The 17,952-nt window shown below is 41.6% G+C and overlaps 1 protein-coding gene across 1 annotated transcript in view; it reads right to left on the bottom strand.

The window, feature by feature from the left end:
* The window catches only part of ANKMY1 (ankyrin repeat and MYND domain containing 1), a 661,439-nt gene that overhangs the window by 212,051 nt on the left and 431,436 nt on the right, over positions 1-17,952 (bottom strand). The window contains exons 13-14 of the mRNA XM_086943729.1: positions 7,093-7,224; positions 679-792 (exon numbers count right to left, since the gene is read on the bottom strand). Coding sequence (XP_086799855.1) covers positions 679-792; positions 7,093-7,224 — 246 coding nt within the window. The remainder of the gene's footprint in view (positions 1-678; positions 793-7,092; positions 7,225-17,952) is intronic.

The following is a 17,952-nucleotide window of genomic DNA, read 5'->3' as shown; positions in this document are numbered from 1 at the left end:
AGTAACATCAATGGTTTGTAACCGCAATTGCAGTGACAAATTACAGATACATTGCTTTGCATTCTTATTTGGAAACAGGGGAAGACTGACCCTTGGACTTGTGACGACCTGGTGCAGGAGCATAGTATTTCAGTCTCTGTTGCTCTCAATCAAAAGCTTTTCGAGAGCACTAAAGACACACCCCACATTTAGCCATATGCAAAGGGACAATTCGATTTCCATTTTCACCATATAAATACATTTCCCTTTTCTCCATATTTAGTGAAGGTTAAACTGGAGAAAAGAGAGTTAACACTTTAGAAACATTTTTGTTTCTCTGTGTTTGTTCCTTCCATAAATTCTGTTAATTTGCAATCATTCTTCTAATGTGAATGCAATATTAAGTAGAACTGATTTACTAATAATTAATGCATAACAACATAATGAAGTATAAAACTGTGAGAGACATACAGATATAACAAATACATTCCTCTTCCTGTGAAAACCTCCGGCCATCTGCCTTAACACTGCATGATTAAGCACAACTAATTAAAGTTTTATTCAATGCAACTCCATGCCTTTGATTTTGAAATTAAAAGTGGGATCTTATAAGAAGAAATGCCCATTATTTAACTATGGAATAAATATGAAATATGGTTTGTTCTTTTACACTATTTGTTCTAAGAATGTACCTCTTACCTGAAAGAATTTGTAGTATCCATAATCGGTTGCGGTTCCCAATACTGCTTTTGGGCCCTCACCAATTATAATTGGCATTAAGACATTTGCACCCGCGTTGACCAGTCTGTCAACCTACAGCAAGTAAAATATACAGCAAAAATTATCTGTTAAAATTGTGGATTTAAAATAAACTTTTAAAATAATATTATGTAACAGAGAATGTCAAAGTGTACTCTTTTAAATTCTATCTTTGTAAATTATCTCTACAAAGAGCATGGAGGACACAGAGTCTGAACGTATCCACTCTTATTTCACTCCCACTGAACCATTCCCTAGAATGCCCCAAGTACTTGCTCTACAGTAGGTTTTCTTTCACAAATCTTGGTTCCTATGCTTACTTCATGTCCTGCTAGTTTCAGTGCTGAATTTGTCCTGCAGAGTTTTCCCCTCCGGATCTTTAAGGTAAACCTAAGGGTAACTTGGTTGCTCTGAGACTGAACGATTTACATTTCTTCGGTATTCAAAATTCTGCATTACATTTTGTTTTAATATTTATTGACGAATGTAGCGAGGAAGTTCCATCTTAACCTCTGTGCTTTATCACATCCTCAAGAAATTCAGGTAGGTTATATGCCAATTGCCATATACAGAAATATTGTATCCATAATATTATTTAAAGGAATATTGTACATTGAGATTATTATTTTTCAAAGTCAAAGCCACGGCAGGGAGTCATGAAAACAACACTCAGGAATCAAACAAATGCCAGAATTATGCAACCCCAGTGCAGTCTTGCAGAGTCCTCCTGCAAGACTGCAGCACACCGGAGAGAAACCTAGTACCAAAATCAGCAGCTCCCAACTCTTTCACTTGAGAAAAGAGTGCAGTACAAATGTGGAACAGCAGTCCTACTAAACTCAAACACACAAGGACTCTCAACTTCCACCAAGGAAGCTGGCAAACCCGGAGTGAACTGAGCCAGACCTTGTTGAACTGCATATGCAGCAACAATGAGGGATTGCACCCAGTGATCCGAGTTCTTGGTGGAAGTTCATAATCTCTTCTTAGCAAGGCCAAAATTCACAAAGAGGGAATCTATTTGGCTGAAAGTATCCATTGGCCTCCACACATTCAAATTATTGAGCAGACAGTCATCCGGTGAAGTGGAAGGAGGGAAAAATTTCCAGTGTGAAAAAGAAAGCCACATGCAGCACAAAAGAAGGACCCTACTACAACACTATACTCCCAGGAAAGATCCTTAGTATGGGGGGTTGCAAGACTGTCCCACACCTTCCCTCAATTTATGGCTGACTTTAAGACAACCATGAAAAATAAATTCTGATTTCGAAACTGTGTCCAGATGTTCAAAAAGGGTATTTTGCAGAACATCCAAAACAAGCAGTAAATCTCATCTATGGACTAACGTTCTATACGGAAGAAAGGAATCACAGACCCCCCGAATAGAAGTAAAACTTGAGACTCACAATACTTCACATCACCCTAGAAACCCCAAAAGCCTTAATTGATGTCCACTGTAGGCAAAACCTAGTCTCCGTCAAATCTAAATGTAAAATGACTTGAAGGAAAAACAGAATATGCGCACCCTTCTTGTGCAGATGGCCCACTCTCCAAAGAAGACACTACCTTTCTAAACTATGATGAGTGAAATATTTCAGAATGAACCTTCACCTAGAAGCTTCAACAGCAAAAGCCAGGTTCCTGGGAAGACCCTTGTTTTGCAGGCCAATCAGCTGAACCTCTAATCCAATAAGAGGAGCTGATGCAGGACTTTTTGCAACAGATGTGTATACTCAGATGTGGGAACTAGAGGAGAAGGCACCAACTCTGGCAATGTAATCATGACATATTGCAGAGGTAGAAAAGACTAGAGTTAAACCAGAACAATCAGAATCACTGACATCCATTCCCTCCAATTCAGAGCTAAAACGTTCAACATGAGAAGAAAGTAATTAAGAACCCTGCAGACATGGACAAGAAAAAGATTTCAGACCCCTTGCCTCTTTCACCCTTATCCTGGTACAGAACTGAGACACGAGAGCATTCATCAGAACACCTTCAGACAATAATCAAAGGAGGATGGAAATTACCTGCTGAGTATGTCTGTAATCAAAACAGTCCATACCGCTGGTGTATGCTACATCATAAAAACAAACTCTCTGCCTAACTGAAGGTGAAGCATTGCACTGCTGTTAAAGATCTCATGCATGTTCCCACTGCCAGTTGATAAGGCCTTGGCTGTCATACTGTCTGTCCAAACAGCAATTTCCACCAACAAACATATAAACCCAACAAGGTCGACCAGATTGTCTCTAGCTTCCTTTCATTCGATGACTTTCCCTGTTCTGCAGAGACCAGTGCCCTAACTACTTGTGAGCTTACAAAGTTGGAATTCAACTGTGAGCACTGACATCAGTGGTTCAGATTGCCTGTCCTGGTGAAGAAAATATACCCATCTCATCACATGCTGCATGTCTAACATTCAAAATAGGTTCTCCTTAATGGCTGGGATTAAGTAAATTCTGTGCTAAATGTCTTGAGACACAGCATCCCATTCTGAGAGCACTTTCTTCGCTCACTAGCACAGTTAAAACCTGGCCATGGCACCCCCAGTACACCAGCCACCACATCCCTCTAAACTTGGAACCAAGTACGAGCTGATGGAGCCTCAAGACTCAAGAGAACCAGGAAATGACAGCTGAGTTTGTGTACCATTCTGATCAGAAACACCACCACATTCAAATCAATACAGAATAATACTCAAACAATTTCCACATCCTGCACCAGCTTTTCCCTGTTTTTCAGGAGCCCATGGCCTGCCAGCACTGACAACGTACTTACTTAGGCCTCGCACCCCTCCTCAGGTATAGAAGATCAAACAAACTCTCCCGTTATCTCTGTCATAGGCTTTTCATTCAATCTGACTCCAGGTGTAACCCATTTCCTAGCAGTCTGCCTAGAGGCCTCAGGGCCAGGTGTTTCTTGGCCTTCCTCTTTTCCCTTGAAGGTTCCAGGTCAGGGTTTGCCTGATAGGGTTTCTTGTGGGCTTGTGGGGGGTTGGGTGACTTATCCAGCCCCAATGTCTTTTCATGATTTCTTCATGAGCAGGAAGTTGGAATGTCTGCTGCTATAGGTTGTCTTGATGGTGTTTGGTCAGCACATTTGGAGAGTTTTCCTCAGACCGGTGTTGGTGGTGGTCACTGTTGTCCTCCAAGTTTCTGCTCCATACAGAAGGACTGATTTTACGTTGGCGTTAAAAAGCCTAATATTGTTTTGCAGCATTAAGTCATTAGAGCTCCAGATCTTCTTTACCTGAATGCTTTGCCGATTCTTGCCTTGATGTTGGAATATGTGTCATCTTGCTTGGTATGAAATTGCCCAAGTTGGTGAAGGCCTCAACATCTTCAAGTGCCTCACCTGCAAGAGTGACCGCAGTTGTGCTAGCCATGCTAGCCATGCTAGCCTTCATGATCTTGGTTTTTCCCCTGTGGATGTTGAGCTCAAGTTGTGCTGATGTAGCCGTCACAATGTCAGTCTTCTCTTCCATCCTCAGATGGGTATGGGAGAGTGGGACCAGGTTGTCTGCAAAGTCCAGATCGTCAAGCTGTGTCCAATGTGTCTACTGATTCCCATTTCTACTTACTGTGGATGTCTTTTGGATTCAGTCTATAGCCAGCAGGAAGAGAAAAAGCGAAAACAAAAAATCCTGGTGGACTCCCATCCTCACTTGGGAGGCTTCCTTGATTACCTCATAAGAGTTCCTGATGATTCTTACAAGTTTATCTGGTGCACCATTGTGGCAGAGTAGTTTACAAAGGGTCTCTGTATCTAAACACTGGAAGGCCTTCTCATAGTCGAAAAATCTGACATAGAGGGGGGAGTTCCATTCCATCAACTGCTCAATGGCGATACGCAGTGTTGCAATCTGGTCTGTACAGTATCTGTCTTTGTGAAGCCAGCTTGCTGATCTTGCAGAGAGTGTCAACTTGTTCCTTCAATCTGTTCAGGATGACTCTGTTGAACACTTTGCCTGGTATTGATTGAAGAGTTATCTCTCTGATGTTTGCGCAGTTACCCAGATCACCCTTCTTGGGGATCTTGATGAGATATCCCTTCTTTCAGTCCGATGGCACCTTTTCCTTTTCCCAGATCCTTCCAAACATGTGGTAGAGAATGTCTTCTGATGTTTCACTGTCTGCCTTCCGTGCCGCTGCAGGAATGTTGTCAGGTCCTGCTGCCTTCCCATTTCTCAGATATTTGATAGCTTGACTGATTTCTTCATTGGCGGGGCTGCCGCAGTCGATTGTCACATCCTTGTCAGCTGGCTGTATGTCTGGTGAATTCAGTGACATGGGCTGGTTCAGCAGTTCTTCAAAGTGTTATACCCACCTTCATTGTTGCCATTTGTTACCCATTGGTGACACTCGTCACTGACAAGACCATGTGCTTATCCATCATAGTCCAAGCCCAGGCAATAGAGCAAACAAGGAAGATGAAGGATACAGGAGAAGTATCCATGCATGAGAAGCCATCACTTTGGCTTGAGACTGAAAGGGAAAACAATTAAATGGAAATTGTGATTTGTGACTGCAAACTTCAGACACCCCTGACAACACTCCCTTAACTGGCATGTGAAGACAAGCATCCAGTGAATCCAAAGTGCCCAGGAACGCCACTCAGTGCCAATAGGAATAATTTGATGCAGGCAGTCATTCCTGAAATACATTTTTGAACCCAGAAGTTGACCTTCTTTAAATCAGCATGGGGCAGACACACTTCTAACCCTGCTACTCCAAGGTAATAAGAACCATTGATTTTTCCACAGCAAGGAAGAAATTCACTCCCACAAAGCCTCTGCCTAGATCCTGCCCCATAGGGACCAAATGATGATGGACCCCTCACGATGAGGTGTGGAGACAAAGTTAATAGCGTAACCTTGAAAAATGCTATTAAACATCCACTGGCCTGCCACTTTAAACCCCCAGATGTACACAAAGTTGCAGATATAGTACTGAAAAGTGTCTGAATACTCATGTGCACCCAGTAGTCAGTACTGCCGCTGTTTCTGACCTGCAGAAGGAGGCACTCGATTTGACTTCTTCTTGTACTTCCAAGGCAGGAAACCGATTCTAGAGTAAGACTTTAACTGCACTCCTGACTCCTAATCTCCAGTATGGGGTGGGGGGCTTGAGGCATAACCCTTATGTTATCATCAGCATAAGCTATCAATGTGTTGATCCATAGAACCATACAGGTATAATCCTCAGCACTTCTGGAGGTGTGAGCAATACAAAAGACCAACATGCAATTAATTCACAAGGAGTCAGAAAGAACAGTCTCCACATGTTCCAAAAGGTACACTGTATAAGAAATGAGGAACAATCAAATCAAATCTATATTACCTCAATTCCTCAAAATCAGAGCCTGGAACTTGTCTGGGAAGTGAAGAGTCAGATCATAAAACTCAGGAAAGAGTTACTGGAAAGAATCCTCCACAAGCTCCAGCCCTGGAAAGAACAGGTTTTCACAAAAGTGCTTACAGCAGACAATCTTTCCCAGGGTGGAAGACCCAGCTAAACAGAACAGAAAGAAGAGCAGTCAACTCTTGACCACCTTTGGTGTTTCCCACCAATGTCAGCCGTCCTTCACACTTTAAACAGCTGCAGCCATGGCAACTGCCTCTTCCACTAGATGCAGGAGCTGGTAGGCTGAAGTGGCACCAAAATGACCAGCTGGCAACAAGAGGGGAGAAGGAGAGTGTGCAGATTTACCCCTGATGCTCTGGTCCACTTAATCTTCAAAGGAGCTATCAGATGACACATGCTTGCTCTTGAATGATTTAATTCTCTCAATTGCAGCTGTCAAACGGCAATCAGGTCAACAGCCTTAAACGCCCAAGGTACCACACAGAATGAGATCCCAAAGTAGAAAGGAATAGACACATCACATCCAAAGAAAAGGCTCGGCACTCAGACAAAGTGGCCAATGGAACAAGCAAATGCTTAAATGCACAATTTGACATCCCAGTCATGACCTCAGAAGACAGCCTGGCGTTTACCAAAACCTACCACTGAGACTACTGACAGCAAGCCACTGCACAGAGGGGATGTCACATTCAGCACAGACTGGGAGGGAACGCAGTGGCCCAACAGGCACTGCGCATGATTCCGGAAGGGCTTTAGAAATGATCCAATGGCTTCTCCAGCCAAGCTTCTATCATAGTGAGAGGCCCCGTAATGAGTCAGATCGAACTGGTAATCACTCAATAGAGTTTTTGAGCATAATCTCCTGATACTATATAACCATAATAAATTTCAATTGAGTACATATTTTTGAAACATATTGTAACTTCGAGAGAAGTTAAACATTGCAAAATAACTAAGTAATAATAAAAGAAATATAGCCTTCTCCTACCAGTGCAATTCTTGCTTGCAAGGTTCTTTTCTTCTCATATGCAGGATTGAGAGCAGCGCAAAGGGCACTTCCTACATATCTGCCCAGAGGAAGATTTGTGTCAACTCCATTTGCTAAAAGTTCTTTAACTGCCTGTTAAAACATAAAGGCATATTAGACTGCAATACGCACACTGCTTTACAAGGGTAAGTAGAGAAAAAAAGAAATTTAAGGGTAGTAGAATTATGTTGTAAAATGCTAACTGGGACTTTTTCACTAGCTATAGAGGAACATCCATGCTACATAGGTTCCACTCCACCATAGACCAAAATACAAGTGTTAAGCATCAGCGCTAAAAAATGTTGTAAAATGAGAAGACAGGGGTTAACACTGAGTGAAAAATGAGGAAGGTAAATGATAAAAGAAGACTTTGGGACAATACTGAAACTGAGGTCTGGCTCAATCCATAAGATTATTATTCAAAAATCCAATGATTAAAGCACATTTTGTCAACTTGATTGGTCAAAAGTAGATATGCACCAAATATATTTTTAAACCAAATGTATCTTATTGATTAAGCAATCTAAAAACAAACCACAGATTGAATTTGAATTGATGTGATTTATTGTGCACTTCCCCTAGAGATAATTCCCTTAGGGAGCTTATCATTTTGTCAAATACCCCCAGGTTCCACATAACATACACTTTCTACCCAGAATGTTATACTTTAGAAAACTAGTTCTTAACCTGTGATCCGCTGACACCCCCGGGGGTCTCTAAAGTCTACTCAGTGAGTCTGCAACTGTGTAGAAAATTAAATTGTATTAGCATATTAATAAAATATACATATATGGAAATTTTACATTTCAAAATGTATTGAAAATGTAAAGGAATTTGAAATTGAAAGCTAAAAATTTAATTGGAATCCATAGCTGGATTTATATGAGCAGTGCAAGTACAGCTAAGAGAATCTAATATGGACAATTGGTTACCTCAATTGAAGTACTGGTTGGTATGTGCCAATCAAAAGAGAGCATACATTTGGAGTACATTTGGAGTACAAAAAAAACAATGTGATGTGCTCGATGACAAAGTAATGTGCTTGAGTCTAGCAAATTGCTTTGTCTTTTAGAAATAAAATCAACATTTTTAAAAATCCAGGGTTAACATTACATTTTTAAGTTTGAATCTTTGTATAATGTATTGTTTGTGAATTAAATAAAATAGTTTATAATTTTGTATGTATGTATGTATGTATGGCACACTTGTAAAGCGTGGCTGTCACCCAACTGGTATCCTGGCGCTCTGATCTATCATTGCATAAACACAAAGAACATTACCATAACAGTCCCCTACAGTGTCCTTGGGAAGAGGTGAGTTTTTAATCTCTTTTTAAAAGAAGAAAGGTCTCCCAAGCTTCGGAGAGACAGTGGCAATGCATTCCATAACCTGGATGCTGTGTAGCCGAAGGAACGGCCACCCATTCGAGTCCTCCGGATCTTAGGGACTATCACAAGGTGAGCTGAAGCTGAACGAAGAGATCTGGTGGGGACATACCAGGAGAATATCTCCTGCAAAGAAATCGGTCCCAGCCCTTGGAGAGCTCGAAAAACCAAGCACAGAGCTTTGAATTCCACACACTGGGAGATGGGCAGCCAGTGAAGGTCCTTAAGTGCAGCTGTGGAAGAATCAAGGCGCCTGCGGGAGAGTGCTAGCTTTGCAGCAAAATTCAGAACTCGCTGCAATTTGCCCAATAGGATGGCGGGGGCCCCCAGAAGCAGTGCGTTGCAGTAATCAAGTCTATATTTGTTTGATGCATTCTTGTTGCTGTATTTCTGTGTTTTGTTTTGAGGTCCTAATCGTAGTGATTTACTGGTGGTCCACAGAAGTCAAAAGGTTAAGGATCCCTGCTTTAGAAGAAATAGTATCCAGCTAGGAATCTGACACATTGGGAAAAAAAGTCTCTCAGCTCCATTTGCCAATGGGAAACACTGCAATTAGAATCAGGGCAAGGATAGAAACATTTCCCCACCTGAAAACTGGGGCTGATGACGATGGCAGTCGGATCGTTGCTGTCCTGCACACCAAATTACGACCTGGCTGCCGTAGAGGCAGTCGGAAACATGCCTCTTTGCATTTAAGCTTCTGCTGCGGCCCAGAAAAGGGCTGCTGCACAAGCCACAATGCCAAAAGGCATGTTTGTAAACATCCCTGCACCCTGTGACAGGCACCATGCGGCGCCTGCCACATGATGCAGGGAGGTGTAGCGGAGGGCCACAGGAGTCACTGGCCTTGCTAGGGGCCCCAAAAAAGCCTTTCCACTAGCCTGTTCATGTCGTAAGAACTGATGTGAAATGGCTTGTAATCCCCACGGCGGTGCCTGAGAAAGTACAGCCTCCATTGTGGGGAATGCGATTGGTCCAATAGAATTCCCCACATGACCCTTAACTTAATATTTTAGCGAGGAGTCCATGAAAGAAATTAAGCAATATGTTGGGGCATTGTAAAGTAGTTTTACAATATTGTGGCTCTTCATCAAAGGTTTGGCCACACAAAACAAAAGTCTGCTGGGATTCCCTCCATACCAGGCACCTTATCATGGTATTGGATCTGCATTGCAGCACTCTCTCACTTTTATGGGAAGAGAGAACCCAGATAGATGTATTGCAATGAAGGCAATTCAGGCATCGTTATTGCTATTTTGGCAAACTTTTGGTGTAATGAGTTTGATTAAAGCAAGGTATCAAAGTGGATATGCCAAAGGCATTCCGGGATATGAACCAGAAGATCATAAGGATTGCCTTTTATTCTCTTTGGAACTGACAAGACATTGATGTAGATCCCTTTTCCCTTTTGCCATTTGCGTATTCTTTACATGGTTGCAAACAGCTCCCAGCTTTCTAAGACCATGAGAGTATGGGCATGTTTCAGTCTTAAATCTTAAAGCAACATACTCATTGTTTCCTTCATTTTTTATCATACTAGATGGTCCACTTAGATTGAAAGTATCCCTCTTTCCTTAGGAAAGTGGTTAGATAGAAATTAATTCTGAAGATTAAATAGCAATGGGCGTGAAATACATCTTTAGGGAACTAGTCAGCATATAATCAAGATTCCAGTCACTCCATCTCAATAACTCTAAATTATTGACCACATGTGGCAGGGACTGAGTTTCGTCTCTATGATATTCACAAAATGAAACCTAACAACTCCTTGCAGAATTTAGACATTACAACTTCTTGTATTTTAGTATTTCCCTAGCCACACATGGGAACCATTCCTATATATCTAATACTGTAGAATTTCCATTGAAATTAAATAGTACAATAATTTCACTTGAAAGATATATCCACTGATTAACTATTCTAATCATATGGAAAATGTGATTCTAAAAACAACATAAGAATCTTAAGCCCCCAGTAATAATTTCCTCATCAGTTAATCAAAACAGCTTGATTAATGCCGTTGTCACTGCTAACTAGCACAGATTTATAACTCTCACTGTTTCCACTTGACCCCCCACTGGAGCCGGCTGTTTGCGGAGAAGCCATGCCTACACCATTGGGGAGGACTACAACTCCCACACTCCTCTGCCGTCATATACACACTTGAAAGCACGCCGCGACCATGCACATTTGGTAGCCGCTGTCACTGGAGCCTGCTAGAGCCTGCTGTTTGGGGAGAAGCTGTGCCTACATGGCTGGGGAGGACTACACTCCCACACTCCTCTGTCTTCATATGCGTGCTTAAAAGCACTATGTGACAATGTGGCGCTGGACGTGCGCGGGCCATTCCTGGCGAAGCATGGGCCCGTCCACACCCGTCGGAGCCCGGAAGAGGCTAGGCCCCCCTCCAAGACCTATTGTGCCAACTGCTGATACGGAGATCTAAAGGTTAACAACATCTCGGGCCAGGGACCTCAAAGAAATGGGTAAGCACAGAACTACAGCGCATGCGACAAGGGGGGGGGGGGATTGTTAATACCCTAAACTGTTTTCTGGCGAGAGATGCGATTGTTCTATCGAAGGAAATTGAGGTTACCAAGCATAATTTTTCCTGGGAGGAAGGAAGCCGATCTGGCCCCTTATTGCAACCCCCTTCACTACCTCAGTTCCTGAGGGTGAAGGTCAGTGTGTTACTTCTAACCAACCTGTGCCTGCGACCGTACCAATATCGCCCCACGTATTGCCCAACTTGGCTTCTTCTGTTTCCCCTATGTCGAATGACTCAACTGTAGAGCCCATCGTTAAAAGGAAACAGTTCGGTGGGAAACAACATGGAGGGAGTAACAAATCGATGCCGACGCCGCCACCGACATCGAGACCACAAAGAGTGCGAAGAGTGAATAAACTGGCTAACAGACTTGGGACAGTAGTGCCATCAAACCTAGGAAAGAACTCTGGGGAGGGGCTCCGAAGAGGACTATTTTTTGAAATTGGAACAAGTGGTTCATGGCCTGTTGGTGCCATTATATAGCAGATTGGGAAGGTTTGAGGGAAAATTAGATCTCCTCATTAAAAGGGACTCAAACTGTAATGGTGGGAAGAGGGTGATTTCACCTGCTTTATCTGATTTAACGCAAGGAGTGTAGTTAACTTGGTAGGAGGAGATCAGGAGGAGACAATTACGAGAATCCACACCACACTCTCAAGACACACAATGCCACAAACACCCTTTTATTCTAACCCTAGCCATACACAGACCCTATCTACTCTACCGGAGGTGCATGCAACTAGTAACATTCAGGGCACTAATAATATCCATATAGAGGGAGGAGCGAGACCCCTAATCCAAAAGGACCAATGCGGGTAAATCTGCCTATAGTTTAGAGCCCCTCTCAATAGGCCGAAAGAGCTGCACACTCTAGATCTTCCCCCGGCAGCCCTTCCATATGTTCTGATCTTGGTTGATGTGCCTCCGTTAAGCAGGGGGCAGAGGGAATCAACTTCCCAGTTAATGGCCAAAGTTCCTTTTTTGTTTAGCTCTCACACCAAAGTGCTAGGTTTATGGGGAACTAGATTGTATGCTCACATCATCATGGCCAGAAGAGTATGTTGGGTGGGACCTTTTTCCAAAGTAGTGAGCGAGGATTGTGTGGTGGTGAATTTCAATAACCAGTACGTGGTAAGAAACCTGCTGACAGTCTGCAATAATTCCCCCTCTACTAATTTGAAGATCACTTTTCCCCGCTAGAAGAGTTGTATAGACCGATCTCATGACCCACTCCATGACCTGCATTTCATCAGCATCAACATAGACATGATTGGAGAGTGCTAAATCAACCCTTAGCCCCTCCAATCCTTGAGTCACAGGACAACATAAGCCACCACAGATCTGCGGGAACCTATGAGCACTCAAATAGATTTAACTCCTTGGTTAACTTAGTCATTTGATTGACTATTTAAAGATGGCACATTAGGCAATACTAACAGCCCTAAGGAGTTAGCTGATACTCAGGAGGAACTGACCCCTCTCACCCGGCTCAAGACAGCAGTGGGAGGTTATATTGCAAAGGTAACAGGTGATCCTGTTTGAACTATTAATATCGATATATCAGCTGCTGTGAAAATAACAGGCTCCGAGAAGTAAATGCTGAAATTAACCACATGGAATGTAGCGGGTATTGCTACTAAACAGGGTTTACCAGAGTGGGCTTCCAACTGGCAGGATAGAGATATCATCTGCCTCCGGGAGACAAGGGCAGTAGATTTCATCCCATTAAATGGTTATTGATCATTTCAAACTGATGCTGTTCCATTCCCAGCTGGCAGAGCAAAAGGAGGCTTGCTCACCTTAATCTCTAACACCTTAAACTTTAAGATTATTACATTTGAGCACCCATCTCCCAGTTTCCACCTTTTAGCTTTTAAAACAGAATCTCTGCAAGTATGGTTATTGGTGAACTATTACAATAACTTTAGGGACAGTTTGGGGTCAATAGTAGACTCTTTGGAGAGAGAACTTATTAAATTTATGAAGGCTCTGCCGGTCAAGGACATTAAGATCCTCTAGGTATGGGACTTCAATGCCAAACATGCTCCCATCTATCTGAAGCGGTTTGTGGGGTAGAAGACACACAGGGGAACCCATTGGTGCATTTTATGCACAATGAGCATGGAAATAGTTTAAATAGGTTTTTAACCACTTGGAATTTAGAAATATACAATAAAAGAGATCTGGTTGGAGGCACTTAAGATAACACCTTTTTCTGCTGCAACTACGGGTCAACAACCGAATTCATAGTTGCCTCTGCTCACATTTATGGCAATATTATTCATACTACCACAAACATTTCTAATTTTAGTGACCACGCAATACTCTTGTTTGGGGTTACAGGTGTAGGAGTCCACCCAAGGCAAACAGAAAAGGTCCCTAAACCACTTTTAGTTAGGCAGAATGGGTTCCAGCTGAAACGGGATAGAATAGACAAGAATTAAATCATACAGCAGGTTGTAACCAACAAACTAGACGATCACAAAATGCTTAGACTTGAACGCAGATTCTGACTCCCTAATTCCTAACTTTTTAGAACTACTTAAGGAAATTAAATTAGCCTTAACTAGGTCTATTGTGAACAAGAAAAGAAGGGAACCTGGATGGTTTAATGAGGCTTGCTCTCAGGCCCTAAAAGAACACCATAAGGCCCTTAAGGCATTCCCCAGAGACCTCCCATTGATTAAGATTTAAGTCTGAATTATAGGAAACTGAGTAAGAATAGGGAATTGGACATGAAACACAAGGCTTGGATAGACTTAGCTAAGGCAGCATCTTCCAACAATTGTAAGGATTTTTGCAATGTTGTGAACGCTCCCTATTTCAAGAGCGGCTCTGTTAAGATCCTGGATAACCATGTAGACAAGGATGCTTGGGTGCTGCGCTTCGAAGGCATTTTTGGGAGTAGTAACATGTTGAGAGATGACCCTTTTGACTCCATGGAACTTTTAAGTGAGTGTCTGGTCTTCAATTTAGAGGTGGTGAGAATAGCACTAATTAGGTGTTGTCGCGCTAAAGTGCCTGGCCCGAATGGGGTCCCTATTGACTTTGTTCTGGAACACCAAGAGCTATGGGCCCCACTGCTAAATATCATATTGAATGACATTTTTAAGAAGGGACCTCCTTCTTCATGAAAAACTATCATTATAGTTCCAATACATAAAAAAGGTGACAAATCTAACCCACAGAACTATCGCCCCTATCTCCCTTCTAGACTGTACTGGAAAGTTGTTAGGCCGTGTCCTGCTGAACAGGTTTGAAGAGTGGGCGAGTGAAAAAGATATTTTAATGCCAACTCAGTATGGCTTTCAGAAGGGCCGAGGTACGATCAATCAATGCCTAAATCTCAGCATGACTATTGCAAAGTACACAGTAGCCAAAGGATGCCATATTTATATGGCTTTCATGGATTTATCAACAGCCTTTGACTGCGAAAGCCATGTGAAGCTATGGCGTATAATGATGGGGATGGGTATTGACCCCCACCTGATCAACGTTATCCGTGAAATGTACTCACAGGCGACTGCAAGTGTCCGATATGGAGAGATGGGGGAGTGCATGAGACCTTTTAAAATTATGAGAGGAGTTAGGCAAGGCTGTGTACTAGTCCCTTTCTTGTTCACGCTATACACAAAGTGGGTGGAAGTTGCACTAACTGGATCTACAGCAGACATCCCAACCGTCCCCCCAGCGTCTCTACCGATCCCGGCATATGTGACTGAAGCAGTCCTTATAGCCAGGACAGGAGTCGCGCTCCAAAGCCTAATAAACGCCTATGTGGGTTACATGTCATCATTGTACTTAAAAGTTATTGAGTCCAAATCCTTTGTCATAGTGCCAGGTTCCCTTCCTAAGAATAGGTTACCATCCTTTTTAATTGGGACAAGAAGATTAGACATAGTGGAGACCTTTTCATATTTGGGAGTCTTATTCAACAATAAGCAGACTTGGGCGCATATGGTGAAGTGTATGGCTTTATCAATGGAAAGAACTCTGGTCGCAATTTCTAGTTTCTGTAAAAAACTGGGATCCAAACCCATAGGGACGATAAAGAAGATTTATAACGCAAAATCAACCTTAGTAGCCACATTCGGAGCAGGGTTGTGGGGAATGGCATCAGTTTACCCTTTACAGAAGATAGAGAATGGCATTTTAAAAAGGGTCGCCTCTCTTCCCATCTCGTTTTCTAATTATGTGTGCACTTGGAATTGGGATTACCCTACATAACGGACATAGTGAGACTTGCACTGATTGTGTTGTGGCACTCGATTTGGAGAAAATCCACTGTGGATGTTTATCAGGCTATATTGCGAAATTATTTGTTATTAGACAATGCTCACAAAATTGTTTGGTTAAGGTATGTAAGAACTACGTTACACTCTTTATGCGTTCCAGAACAGTATACAGACCCATGCTCTAGCTCTAGGTTCCCTAAAATGAAACTTAAGTCCCTATTCTTGGCTAAGGCTGACTTGCAAGGAAGGAGACACATCGGGTAAAAACAGTAGAGAAACTTTACCATCAGATCCCCCCCATAAATGAATGTGAATTTTCGTATTTGGAGGGCGTAAATAACTTACAGCATAGATTTATTCTACTAAGATTGCATGGATGACCCTAAACTCCTATAAATCATTAACTCCACAAACATACTTCAAGCAGGGTTACCCCCAAAGTCACAAAAATTATCTTTCTAAAACACAGACTAGGTGTTCTTCCATGCACACAACACCTACCACCATGGTTGAGGAAAGACGGGAAAGAAACATGTAGGTTATGCAACTCCAACAACGGCGACATCCTGCAGGTTATCTGCTCATTTGAGAAGCTGCAGTACGCACGACAACTGCTCCTTAAAGACCAATTTAAGCAAAAAGGGATTTGCACTAGAAGGCAAGCGGTGCTGCCTGCCTGAATCCGTCAAACACCAAACTAAAGTGCAGATTTGTGAAATTTCTGACGGTGGTCGAACAGAGAATGCCTAAAATGGCAGGAAATGTTACAGAGCCAGGCTGACTAGCAGATGGACAATAGGACCTAATAACATTATACTAAACACGTCCATCAAGCACCAGGCGGATAACTTTGTGCCAGCAGAGTCCATGCGCTAAACATAGCATATTGTGGAAATGGAAGAGCACAAGCTAAAATGGGGATCAGTTCTTCCCAGCAGTTAGAGAAAAAGCGTGTTGTAACTAGTTTAGTGATTATCTCTTAAATTGTAATTCATTTTTTACTTCTTGTTTTTATTTTTTTAAAGGTTTTAAACAAGGACTTTTTATGAATATTTGTAGCATGTATTGTACTGGTTTTAATTAACTATGCAAAAATAAATAAACTTTAAACTTCAACTAAGGTTCTGCACTCATTTAATACCCTTGATGTTGGGTTTTCCATCCCAAAAATGCTCTTTCAGTGACTTGGATCAGTGTCCCTGTGATAGTTTGTCAATGCAAGCTGACCTTCATCTCTTTTTATGTTTGTAAATATTACAAGGACCAGAGATCGAGGTATATTTTACCTCTTTTAATGCGGCATGGTGTCATTCAATGACGAATTGCCTTATTTTTTATGAAGAGGCTTTTTGACCCTATTGTCTGTTTTTATGTAGCATCCTTTTATGGGCTTGCCTGCGTAAAAGATGCCTTATGTAAGGTAGACCTCTGCCAGTCCCAAATTATTTTCGCTTTTAGTGTTTTATTGCTAACTGGTCAGTTAATCATGTTACCCAGAACTCAAGTTTTTTATAATGTAGATTAACTTACTGTTACTCTCTTTTATCATAATCTGTGTATTTTTAACCAGGATACTTTTTCCTTTTTAAACCTACTGTATAAATGGATGTTATGAAATGTCTTGTTTTTAAACTTGTATACTTTTATGACCAATGTCTCTAACTAGATCGAATAAAGTTTTAGTGACTTATTAAAGCCACAAAACAAATCAGAAACATAATTGTCACTTCGATCATATTTACACCAGCATGTCCGGTGTGCCCTAATTCTGGTAAAAATTATCAAAACTGAGATACCCAGCAAGGGCGATCACCTCACGTCATGTAATTTGGGCACTTTGTTTCCTGTCTGTTTCCTTGACCACCTAATTCGCTCTGGACATTGCAGTCTTGATATGCGTCCACTGTTCAATTATTTTGATGTGTAAAACCAAGGACTGGAAACCTTGTCTGTAATGACATATTGAACAGTGGTTACTCTAACTCTAGCGTGCTAATTTGATTTTAAGTGGAGACTGCAACACTTACTCAGACTTAATGGTGGATCGGAAATTAGACGCATAACACCCGCCACAAGGATTCCAAAAATACTTTAACCAAATGATTGAAGAAGAGAATGCTTTGGAAACTTGCAGAACAGCTAACTCAGGCAAAATAGACTTCATCTGCTGTGGCACTCAACATAAGTCATATTTAAGAATTGATTAACTTATCCAATGACAAATTGCCTTATTTTTTATGAAGAGGCTTTTTGACCATATTTTCTGTTTTTGTGTAGCATCCTTTTAGTAGGCTTGCCTGCGTAAAAGATGCCTTTTGAAAGGTAGACCTCTGCCAGTCCCAAATTATTTTCTCTTTTAGGGTTTTATTGCTAACTGTTCAGTTTATCATGTTACCCAGAACTCGAGTATTTTATAATGTAGATTAATTTACTGTTACTCTCTTTTATTATAATCTGTGTATTTTTAACCAGGATACTTTTTCCTTTTTAAACCTACTGTATAAATGGATGTTATGAAATGTCTTGTTTTTAAACTTGTATACTTTTATGACCAATGTCTCTAAATAGATCGAATAAAGTTTTAGTGACTTATTAAAGCCACAAAACAAATCAGAAACATAATTGTCACTTCGATCATATTTACACCAGCATG

This window comes from Lissotriton vulgaris, chromosome 11 (assembly GCF_964263255.1).
Source record: "Lissotriton vulgaris chromosome 11, aLisVul1.2, whole genome shotgun sequence".
Taxonomy (NCBI): Eukaryota; Metazoa; Chordata; class Amphibia; order Caudata; family Salamandridae; genus Lissotriton; species Lissotriton vulgaris.
Note: the sequence above shows the minus strand (reverse complement) of the source record. Positions and strands in the feature narration are given on the sequence as shown.